We start from the raw sequence: 12,424 nt of genomic DNA, 5'->3' as shown, positions 1-12,424 counted from the left end.
GAAAGGAAAAATGAGAGTAGGTGTGTGTTATAGGCTTAATGAATCTGATGAGTATAATGAGCAATTGTGCAGAGAAATGGAGTGGGCGAGTAAATCAGAATGTCTTATAATGAGGGATTTTAACTTTTCAGATATTGACTGGAACTTGTGGGTTCGTCACTCGCACACTAGCAGGACTTTTGTGGATTTATTGAATGACTGTTTTCTACAGCAACATGTTTGAGAGGCAATCAGAGGGAGTAATACTCTTGACCTGATTATCAGCAGTGATTATTCATGCATTAAGAATTTGCAGATAAAGGAACCACTGGGTGACAGTGACCACAATGTACTGATGTGGGAATTACTTAAAGATGTAACTACCATCAAGGCTAAAGGGAAGGGCTTTTGCTTTCGTCAAGGTGACTACAGGGGTCTCAGACAGGTTTTTAAATTCTCTACAGTGGGATCAACTGATGATGTTGCCAACGTTGAATTCTAAATGGGAAGCCTTCAGGGTCTTAATTTTGGAGGCTACTAGGCTTTTCATTCCAACTAAGAAATACTGTTCAAGATTTAGGACTAAATGGATGTGAGATGAATTAATGGGGCTCATGGCAAAGAAGAAAAATGTATGGGATGCATATAAAGTATCAGGTGACACAGAAGCCTATGGCAGATATAAGCTAGTCTGTAATCAAGTCACAAAGGAGGTTAGGCAGGCGAAGGCAGATTATGAGAAATCTTTGGCAAAGGATGCAAAGAAAAACAGTAAAGAATTCTTTACTTATGTAAACTCCAGAAGGAAAGGGATGAATCAGATTGGACCACTTAACATAGATGGGTTGACTATTGATGATCATGCTCAGGTAGCTGATAAACTGAATGAGTATTTTACATCTACATTCACACATGAGGAGCTAGTCAATGAGGTGAGTGCCAGACGTTTATCAAACTCTAACAGGGAGCTAAGTAATTTTGTAATAACTCAGAGCAAAGTCGAGGAGAAATTGTTGAAGTTAAACATAAAAAAGGCACCTGGGTTGGATGGGATCTATCCAGTTATATTAAAGGAGGCAGCAAAGGAAGTAAGTAAACCCTTAGCCATAATTATAAGAGCTTCCTTGGACTCAGGGGAAGTTCCCATGGAGGTGTGCAAATTTATCACCAGTTCACAAAGGGGGTTCAAAAGGTGACACAAGTAACTATAGACCTGTTAGTTTAACTTGTGTTCCGGGGAAAATAATGGAGTCACTGGTTAAAGAAGTGTTGGAGGATCATCTAGACAAGACTGCAGTAATAGTTAAGAAACAGCATGGGTTTGTTAAAGGGAGGTCTTCTCTGACCAATTTGATTGGATACTATGATGTCACAAAGGAACTGAATGCCAAAAATAATTTTGATATCATATACTTGGATTTCAGGAAAGCTTTTGATACAGTTGCATACAGAAAACTGTTGTACAAGTTGGAGAGGTATGGCATTAAGTAAGTTGCTACAATAGATAAAGGGATGGTTGAGTGGGAGAAGACAGAGAGTGGTAATCAATGGACACTGCTCTTCGTGGCACCTCCGTAGCCAAGTGGGTAGAAGCAGCAGTGCGTAGCACACACTTCTTGATTAGACCAGGGTTTGAGCCCGTGACCACCAAATACGGAGGATGCGGAAAGGTCAGGGAATGACCACCGCATATCCCCAGAGCAATATGGCCTTAGTTGCTAATGCTCCCAAAACCCAAATAACAACAACTACTGTTCGTGGTCAAATGTTATTAGTGGAGTTTCCCAGGGTTCAGTTTTGGGCCCATTGTTGTTTTGTATATTTATCAATAATATTGATGAAGGTATATCAGGTGTAATGTTCAAGTTTGCAGATGATACAAAGATTGGCCGGGTTGTTAACGACAATAAAGACAGTATGCTACTCCAACTGAATCTAGATAAGTTGGGCTGATAAATTGCAAGTGAAGTTTAACATTGACAAATGCAAAGTAATGTGTACGAGTAGCAATAACCGAAGAGAAATGTATCAACTGTGTGGTGCTACACTCAGGGAATTGGAAAGTGAAAAAGACCTGGGGGGTAATTGTGCAGTCAAATATGAAGTTCGCTGAGCAGACGGGCTGCCAGGGCAAGTAATGGGATCTTGTCAATGATATATAGGAATTTTGCTAGCAGTGACAGGAGGGTCATTATCCCATTATACAAGGCAATGGTCAGGTGGCCTCATTTTAGGAAGGATGTAGAGTTGCTAGAATGAGTACAAATAAGGGCAACAAGATTTGTGAAGGGAACAAAATGGGTACTCTTACCAAGAAAGCCTTAAGTTCTACAAATTGCAGTGCCTGGAAAGTAGGCACCTGCAAGGTAATCTGATTGAGGTATATAAGGCCTTGAATGGGATGAGCAAGCTGAATGCTGATGGGATTCTTCCTCTTGCTCAGATTAAGAACTTGAGGGGGCATAGATGCAAATTGAGGAAAGACAATTGTAGAATAGATGTGTGGAAATTTGCCTTTAGCCAGCGGGTAGTTGATTGATGGAACAGACTTCCATCTTTAGTTGTGGAAGTTGATAGGCTAAATAAATTTAAGGCTGGGTTGGACAGGAATTTGGAACGAATGGAGGGGTGAAATGGGAGGGTTTTTTTTTTTTTTTTTTTTTTGCCTGATGCTTCATAAGCTTGCTTTCTTGCATCATATGCCTCTATTAATGCTAATAGGAATTATGAATCATAAACGACATTGATGAAGGGATAGAGGGCGTGATGTCTAAATTTGCAGATGATGTTAAAATTGGTAGAGTAGTTAATGATCACTGTCAAGCTGAGCTTCTTCAGAGAGACCTAGATAGACTTCAGAAAAATGGCAGCTGTGCTTTAATCCAACAAAGGGTAAGGTATTACACCTGGGAAACAGTAATCCCAAAAAAACTTATTCACTTTGTGGAGTTCAACTAAACCCAGTACTGGAGGAAAGGGACTTGGGTGTTACGATACGGTCAGACATGAAATTCTCTGAGCATTGTAAACAGGTTGCAAGGAAGGCCCATGGTGTCCTATCGATGATCTATCGAACTTTTGCAAGTAGAGATAGGGACGTGATAATCCCATTATATAAGGCTTTTGTTAGACCACACTTGGAATACTGTGTTCAAGTATGGAGACAGCACCTAAAGAAAGACATCGAGCTTCTTGAAAGGGTGCAAAGAAGGCTAACTCGCCTGGTGAGATCGGCTAAAGGGCGTCCTTATGAAGAAAGACTTCGAATATGTGGGTTGCAGAGTTTGGAAACTAGACACCTTAGAGTAGATTTGATTGAGGTGTTTGAGGCTCTGAGAGGCATCAGTAAAATGAATGAGGACAAAATTTTCAAGATTATAAATGATGCTAGAACTAGGGGACATAAATTCAAGTTACGGGGGGAAATGTTTGGATTGGACTGCAGGAAGTTTTAAATAAATAAATAAATTTTATTTTAGCCAGCGAGTTATAAATTACTGGAATAAGTTGCCTTCATGGGTGGTAGAGGCCGACAGTTTGGGGAAATTCAAAGGTCATCTGGATAGTACTTTCGGGTAAGGGAAGCGCATAGGATGATAGGTTTAATTTCCTTTTTTTTTTTTTTTTTATTAATTATTATTATTATTTAGTTATTTATTTATTTTTTTTATCATTGTTTTGTTCGGATTTTTTTTTTTTTTTTTTTTTTTTTTTTGTTTTTGGCTGGTGCAGCATAAGCCATAGGCTTTCTTGCACCATATGGCTGTTACTAATACTAATGAAGATGCTTTCCCTCAGCAGGCCCTGGAAATGTGCAAAGGAAATGAGATTACCCACAGAAAAAGGTATCCTTGAACAAAAGTCTTTTTAAAGCTTATTGCAGAACTATTCATCCTAGGGATGAGTGATGCTTCAAATCTACCATTTAGAGCAAAAAAGCTGAGTTTTAACTTACTGTACCATGTCTTGTTAGTGGGCTATCTGCTGAATTAGATTTGAATGTCCAATGCTCATTTATTGGCTTGGTCTTATCGAAGCTGGATAATGGAGAATGAGAAAGGCAGCCATCCACCTTAAGTATTTCAACAACAGATAGACAAACGTGTGGTTTCAAATGCCACAAAATTAACCTGGGGGGAAGGAGGTATATTATTGCTAGTAACCCTTTTCAGTCTTGCCAAGAATATATGAAAGCAATCTTCACAACCACCTCACATTGCACAACAGAAATCAAGATCAAGTGGAAGTCCACAGAGAATAATCAAGTATTGAATCCTCAATAACACAAACTCACACAGGCATCACAGAGAAAGCATATATTTGCATTTCTCTTTGTCTAGCTATTAACCAGCAGAGAAGTTAACAGCAATGTTCCATTCTCTTCCAATCTGCAGTAGCCCAGGTTGGTTGAAAATTATCAGCTGGCTCCAGCATCGTTTACTAAGCTACAAGTTTGAGCAACCACTCAAAGACCAGGGCATCTGATTGATTGAATGCACTTACCCAACTGTGTCACATTTCTTCCTTTCTTTTTCCATTTATTTTATAGTTTTTGTGGGTGGCATTTACTTTTATCGGGCAGTTAAAAACATTAGTCATGTTTTTAACTGATAAAAGTAAATGCTAAGTTCTACCAAATTATTGTGGTAGTAAATATTTTAATTAATTTGTCCAAATTTGTGCAATTTTTAATTTTATTCCAACTTATGGGAACTTATTTACTTTTCTGTTTTCGGTAACGTAGTAGTGATGTTGTCAGTAATTCACTTATTTGTTTTGGTAATCCATTTTGTGAGTACCCGAACATAACTTTGTTAAAGAAAATAATAAGTATATGACCATTATTTGTACAGTGGATTAAGATGCATGATATTGTGATATTATTCAGATATTATATTAAGAGATATTTAATCCTTGCAGAACATATATCAGCCTTTTGATCCACTCTATGCACATCGGCACTGGTGTTTGTGGTTAATAAGCAAACCAGAGGTCAAGGAACCAAATTCAGGAGACACAATAGATTCTCCTCTTAATAAGAAATCCTTGGAATCTTTACCTGGCTGGAAAATATTTTTTGATGGTCTCTTAAGAAATTTAGAAACCAAATTAGAAAGTTCTGTGGTAAGTATTGTTATTTTTTATTTTCATAACAGGTACAACCTACAAATATAACTCACTTACAGTGCAGGAGAGCAGTTAGCTGAAAAGATGGATCTAAATTTTTCATATTTAATAAAGCTAATAGTATGAATAATGGACTACATTTACTGTGATTAGTTTAGTATTTTAAGCAGCTTGATTTTGAATTTCTGATATTAAAAATTTACATTTCTAATGAGCTATAAGGAAGTAATTCAATGTTTAAGGAATTACTGTTTATAATTTTATGAATATATTTTAAGCCAGTAACTAAGGAGTGTTAAATTATGTTTTGAAAAATGTAAATTATAACTAGATGCATGATAGCCTGATTGGTTGTCTAATTTCATTAAGTACAATAGAACGTCAGTTATTTGGAATGTCAGTTATCCAGAATAATTTGAAATGCTGATTTTTTTAATTTTTTTATATTAGCAGTAGTACAGTATGCGCCGATTATAGTGATCACGTTTGGAAATTGAATTTTGATTCTAATAAGCAAAAGATTGAGTTTACTACCCATTTATAACTGATTTTACAAATTAAAAGCCCAATAAACTGAAAACTGCAAATTGTTTTTATCGTTTTATGGTTGTGACCTCTAGAATTCTAGGTGACCTTCAGAAATGTGCTGTAGAAAAATATCACAGAGACTACTGGGTTTCCTCAGAAATCATGAGTGAATTTCAGATTAGTTTAGCTCCAGATTTGGTGAGAATAATATCAGCCCAATATTGTGCGATTTATTATTGTTATCAGTTTTTTACGGTAAAATGTGAATGAAAAGAAAACGTGTAGTTTTAACATTGCAACAAAAAATGGAAAATATTAATAGAATTAGAAAAGGTGAAAATTTAGGACATCTCTCCAAAGAGTTTAATGTGGGGACTTCAACAATTTACGACATCAAAAAAAATTCCAATGCTCTAACAGAATTTGTGTCGAATATGGATAGTGAAGGAGGATCTAAGGAAAAAGACTATGTTGAAACCTGAAAATTCCGCTTTAGAGAGTGCACTCACTTTATTTTTTTGTTTCTTCAGAGTGAAGTTTAGGTGAACCAGTGTCTGTCTCAATGTTGTATGAAAAAGCATTGGATTTTAATCGAAAATTAAGACGTAATGAAGATTTTAAGGCAAGTACAGGTTGGCCGAAAAACTTTAAACTGAGACACGGTATATGTGAACTAGATATTCAAGGCGAGAAACTTTCTGCAGGCGAATCGGCAGCGGTTGTCCTTTGAAAAGTAAGTTTGCTTCATTTATAGCAAATTATGAAAAAGAAAATGTTTATAATATTGATGAGATGGTCTTATTATTATGGAAAGCATTACCGATAAAAACCATAGCCACTAAAATGCCTGCGCCAAGTTTTAAGATGAGAAAAGAGTGAGTTACAATTGCTATGGGTGCAAATGCCACTGGGATACACAGATTGTCCGTGCTTGTTATCGGTAAGTTGAAAAAACCAAGAGCATTTAAAAATCTTTCTAATTTTCCTGTTTTGTATAAAAATCATAAAAATGCCTGGATGGATGTTTCTGTTTTCCGAAATTGGTTTCTAATTTTTTTATTTAATTAATCTTATTTAATTTAATCGTAAGGTAAGATTAAATTTATTTAATTAAATTTATTTAATCTTACTGGAAAAATTATCTGGAAAATTTTCCAGTTCGGTTATCCGGAAGAGGTCTGACATTGATTATTCTGGATAACTGATGCTGTACTGTATTTTAATTTTGCTTCTCTGCATCTTTCGGTTTGGAAACATGAATTATATAGTCACAACCATACTGGATGCAATTCCAATATAGTTTCCAGCTAATGTCAAAAATAAGGTCTTGATGAGTTTCCAGCTACTAAAAGTATTAGATGAACAGTTTATAAATGTAAGTCTTCTGTAAGCATGTTTAATTATATTGTCACTGTATTGAGTTAAATGGGAATTATCAGAAAATAATACACCTAAGTTTCATTACTATAAATAAAGGTAAGTAATATAGGTAAAGTAGTAAAGTATAATGTATAAAAGAAGGAAAATAGGTATAGTAGTAAGTAAATAATATAGATAAATATAATGTGAAAAGCAAGTCTTTGATGGGTTTTGAGCTACTAAAAGTATTAGAAAAATTTTATGAATCCAAGCCTTCTGAAAAGTTGGTTTAATTATATTATCAATTTATTATGTTAAGGCAATCAGAAAATAATACACTTAAGTCACATACATTTCATTGATATGTGTTATAATATGGGAAGTTATTGTACACTCATGAGCTAAAACATTATGACCAACTACCTAAGAGTATATTGAGCTGTATTTCGCCATAACTGCTTGCAGGTAACATGACATTGACTCCACAAGATCCCTGAAAGTGTCCTCGGGTATCCTGGACCAGCTGAACAGAAGGATATCCCAGAGTTCAGCAAAGAACCAAGCCACTGTCAAATGTTGTGTTCCGCCTCTTCCCACAAATGTTCAATGGGATTGATGACAAGGGAATTTGGCGGCCAGAGGAGCACACAAAATGCTTCAACACGATGCTTGAACCATTCCTGAATAGTCTGGGCCTGTGGCATGGGGTGTTGCTTTGTTGAAAGAGTTCAGTGCCAACCCGATGTACAGCCAGCATGTAGGCAGCAAAACTTAGTCCCGAAACAATGCTGAAGTAAGATCTCACAGTTAAGGCTGTTCAGTGGGGATGAGGGAAGCCAGTGATGTCTGTGAAAACATCACTCAAATTATGGTGCCATGGAGGCCTGTTTTTTGTCCAAAAGAGCAGCCTGGTTGCAGCTGTTCACTTGCTTGCCGTCTGATATGCATTCATGATACAGCTGGAACCTTGATTCATCAGACCAGGAGACTTTTGAGGGATCAAGAGCCATCTGTTGTCCCCGACAAACGTATCAGCCATCATTCACCTCGACTGTCAACCTGAGGTGGTTTCCCTGTCCTGGCAGATTGGATAGCTGTGTATGCCTCTTCTGACCATTCTTGCTACATCTTTGCTATGGTGACCCTCGAACAGCTGAAAATGCTTGTTTGCTGCGGTGCTGGCCTATGCATTCTGAGCAATGCAAATCATTCCCCATTCAAACTCCATCAGGTCCTTCCCTTTCCCCACCATTGCACAGGCTTCATAATGATGAACTGACAGGCAGTACCTGTGTAGTCATTATACGAGGTGCTACCCAAAAGATCCCAAAATGTACTAATAAAATAAATTAGACTCACTCTGGGTCTTATTCTTATTTTGCCACCATCACCTTCGAAGTACTCCTCTTGAGAGAGTAAACACTGATCTCAGCACTTCTCCCATGATTTGAATGCATCCTGAAAGTCCTTTGTCATAGTGTTTAGCACTGCCTGCGATTCAGTTTGAATATCCTTTACACTGTCAAATCTTCGACTCTTCAGCTTGACTGTCATTCTTGGGAAGATCTTTGTCGGGCTTTTTTCGGTCGGAACCAAGCAACAATCATCTTCCACTAAGATGATTGTTGTTTGGTTTCTGGGTCATACCCAACTCTCATCACCATTGACAACCGTAGAAAGGAAGTTTTGGTCTGTTCTTGAAGATCTCTGCTAACTTCCATGCGATTCTGCTTTTCGTCTTCACTCAGTAACCATGGCATGAACTTGGCTGCAATCCTTCTCGTGTTCAACTTGTCTGACAAAATCCGCTGACACGTGCCACACAATAGTCCTACAATGCCATGGATGGTCTGCCTGTGATCTTCACGGATTGCCACCCAAACTTTTGCAATGTTTTCCAGAGTGGTGCTCGATGATGTATGCCCAGAGTGATCGTCATCATCAACCGATATTCAACCATTTTTAAAATGGTTAAACCAGTAGTAGATCTGCGTCTGACCTAAAGCATTATGGGTTTCTGTTGCTGTATCGTTAAGAAGGAAACAAAACTTGATGCAAGCACGTTGCTTTCTCACATCAGCCATCGCAATAATCACAAACTACGCGAAACACACTGCCAAAGAACTGCACATAAATATTCAGTGGCTCTGTCTAGCCCGACGCCACGTGGCACACTGATTCACAAAGGATGCATGCAGTATTACCTAGCGCCACAAGGCCATACTAGATGTAGTTCCCGCACAACATTCAAATTTCAGGAACATTTGGGTAGCACCTCATATATATGCTGTGGGAGTCAGTAGCATCACTCCTAGGTGCTATAGGATGTGTCCACTCATAGGGACAGGTGGTCATAATATTTTGGCTCATGAATATATAATCATTGCTTTTATCATTTTATGTGTATCTTTAACTGAAACTATTACATTTTTTGATTTTGATATATGTAGATGCAATCATCTAATGAATGTGCTTGATTGCATGAGGTATAAAATTTAACATCAGAAGCATATATCAAAATTTCGATGACAAGTTTGAGTACACAAGCAAGATCATTGATATAAATATTAAATAATAATAGACACAAAGAGGATTCTTGGGGAACATCAGTTGGAAAAGTAGTAATCCATAAAGTAGATCCATTGTGAATAATATGATACTGACAACCTGTTATACAATCCAATCATATAACCATTTTAACATAGATTCCCAAATACCATTAAAGAGCCTGTTAATATAAACTTTTTCTTTTCTTGGCTGATGCTGTATAAGCTTGCGTTCTTGCATCATTTGCCACTACTAACACTAAAAAAATCAAAGTGGTAACCTGTTATTGAATTTGTATATGCAATCAGTTTGCAAAACTGAAGCCTTTCTTGGTAAGAGCCATTTTTCCATCCTCATCAATCCTGTGGCCCTTCTCTGTACCCATTACAACAGATCTACATCCTTCTGCCTAAAATGAGGCTTCCTGACCTGTATGTAGCACTCAAGATTGGGCCTAACCATTGCCTTGTACAATAGGCTACCCAACTCCTTATCCTTGCTAGCAAAATTCCTGTATAATCATCAACAAAACCTCATCCCATGATCTGTCTTGGCAGCCAATCTGCACTGCTCAGAGAACTTAATATATGACTGCACAATTACCCCTAGATCTTTTTCATTATCCATTACCCTGAGTTTAGTACCACACAATTGGTATATTAATCTGGGATTACTGCTGCCCATATGCAGTACCTTACACTTGTTGATATTAAACTTCAACTGCCATTCCTCAGCCCATCTGCCTAAATTTTCTAGATTGTTGCAGTAGCATACCTTGATTACTGTCATTACCTGTCTCCCAACTTTTGTATCATCTTCAAATTTAGACATTAAGCTTTATATACCTTCATCAAAATCATTAATAAATACTGAAAACAACAAGGAGGCCTAGCACAGAACCATGGTGGACTCCCTTAATAACATTAGTCCATGAAGAGATGTGTCCTTTAATAACTACTCTCTATCTTCCTCCACCTGACCTACCTCTCACTGCCTTGACACCATCAGCAAATATTCTTGTGCCCTTCTATTCAAATGTATCCCATCCCTGCAAAAACAGTTTCTTCTGTTAACAAGTATTCTATCTATCAGATTAAAAGAGCAAGAGCATCTAGTGTGATTCATTGCACCATAGGACCAGTTTCCATAGTCTCAATCTGGAGCACCTTGTATCATTCAAGTTAATGGTGGGCATTTTTTTTTTTTTTTTGTCATCAATAGCTCATAAACTGCTGCTCTTCCATGAAAATTCATACATTCATATGTACATATGGAAAATGTCAAGTCCTTTCTTATGCTGGGACAGAGTGTCATCTTAAATTTAATGTCATTCTCTTGATTTTAAGATAGTTAATTAGTGGACAGTATGCATTTATAAAAACATTGAAAATTCTGTTGTCATATAAAAAAAAAAAAAATCTCATTTAAGATGACTGAAATTATGACTGCATAAAATTAAAACACAAATTTAATATATTTGATTTTTCAAGTTTTTTTTGTTGTATTTTATGACAATGTATTTGTTTATATACATGTTACATATATTATTTAATTACCAAGAATTTCAGATATGAAATCCAATTTAATTTCGGTTTTATTAACTTTCTTGTCTAGAGCCCATCTCGAGAACAACTCACAAAAATAAGGCAGATGTTGGACACTTGGTCAGATCCGATATTATGATGAGATTTATAGTAATTTTTAATTATATGCTGTGGCATTTTTAATCATTTCGTATACAAATTTTTTATTTAATAAATGAAAACTGATTCTTTCAGCCTCTGAGTTACTTAGTATAGCCCGAACTCATTTTCATTATATAAATATTTACAAAGTATTAAAACATTTTAATATATGTTTTTGAATCATAATCTGTATTTTTGTATTTGATTTATCATTTCAAGTCTCTTTATTTACAATCTACAGAAATATTTTATTAGGATAATGGCAAATGTCACATATAGTCAACTGGTGCAATCAGTCACTGAAGAAACAGGATGGCCCGGAGACAAAGCCCAGATCTCATTAGAGACTGAAGTATCTAGTGACCATGTGATGCACTCCCCCTATTCAGGGCAGAATAGTCAAATGCATACTGTTCCCATTGTCATAGAAATGGGTAACATTTTTTGTAATAAGGATGGGTGTACTAAAACCAGGATGTTCTTCCAGGAGCAACAGTTGATTACATTTGTAATGCAAATAACCTTGCCAGTATCATCACTGAGGAGCCCTTAAGGGCTCAAGGAAACTGTTAGTGAGGGGAGGTTAATGTAAATGTGTTTCACTGATGATATAGGTTAAATCATCAATTGCACACATATGAAGAGTTCTTGTTTGTTGTTTCAATAACTGGTATTGGAAAAATATGTTGAGAGGTAGCAGTGTCTCAAATTAACAGGAAGCTAATACTAGAAACATGCTTAAATAACTTTGTGGAGTCTGTCAGGGTAGTAAAATATATAAGAACTTTTTTAATTGTCTACAGTAATGTCAGGAGCGTTGTCAGTACAATGAGTGAATTTGAACTCCTTGTTAGGATAACTAATGCTGACATAATAGGGCTAATGGAAACATAGTGTCTCCCAGAAATAGAGAATGAGTTTCACTATGGTATACAATGTATGAGTGGGGGAGGGTCATGCTTCTTATTAAAAATAGCCTGAGTGCTACAAAAGTTTTCACAGAATCAATTACACATGCTAGTATAGAATCTGAGGTGTGAATTAGTTGGAAGCAGGATATAATGTATTTAATTGAATGGCATATTAGAGATAAATATGACAAGATCCTGTACATGAAGATTAAATGGGTGGGCAATGGGTGGTGTCCTCTAAGCGTTATTACTGGGACCACAATCAGACAACATTGGTTTTCTTAAAAG

General features: G+C 36.6%; 1 protein-coding gene across 1 annotated transcript in view; it reads left to right on the top strand.

Annotated features, from left to right (window-relative positions):
- The window catches only part of LOC150090605 (zinc finger C3HC-type protein 1-like), a 55,264-nt gene extending 44,041 nt beyond the window's left edge, over positions 1-11,223 (top strand). The window contains exons 8-9 of the mRNA XM_090379033.1: positions 4,900-5,103; positions 11,155-11,223. Coding sequence (XP_090235159.1) covers positions 4,900-5,103; positions 11,155-11,223 — 273 coding nt within the window. The remainder of the gene's footprint in view (positions 1-4,899; positions 5,104-11,154) is intronic.
- Positions 11,224-12,424: the final 1,201 nt, after the last annotated feature.

The sequence above is a fragment of the Mastigoproctus giganteus genome, chromosome 1 (genome assembly GCF_048544385.1).
Source record: "Mastigoproctus giganteus isolate SK-2022 chromosome 1, ASM4854438v1, whole genome shotgun sequence".
Taxonomy (NCBI): Eukaryota; Metazoa; Arthropoda; class Arachnida; order Uropygi; family Thelyphonidae; genus Mastigoproctus; species Mastigoproctus giganteus.
This window is presented reverse-complemented; position numbering and strand designations above follow the sequence as displayed.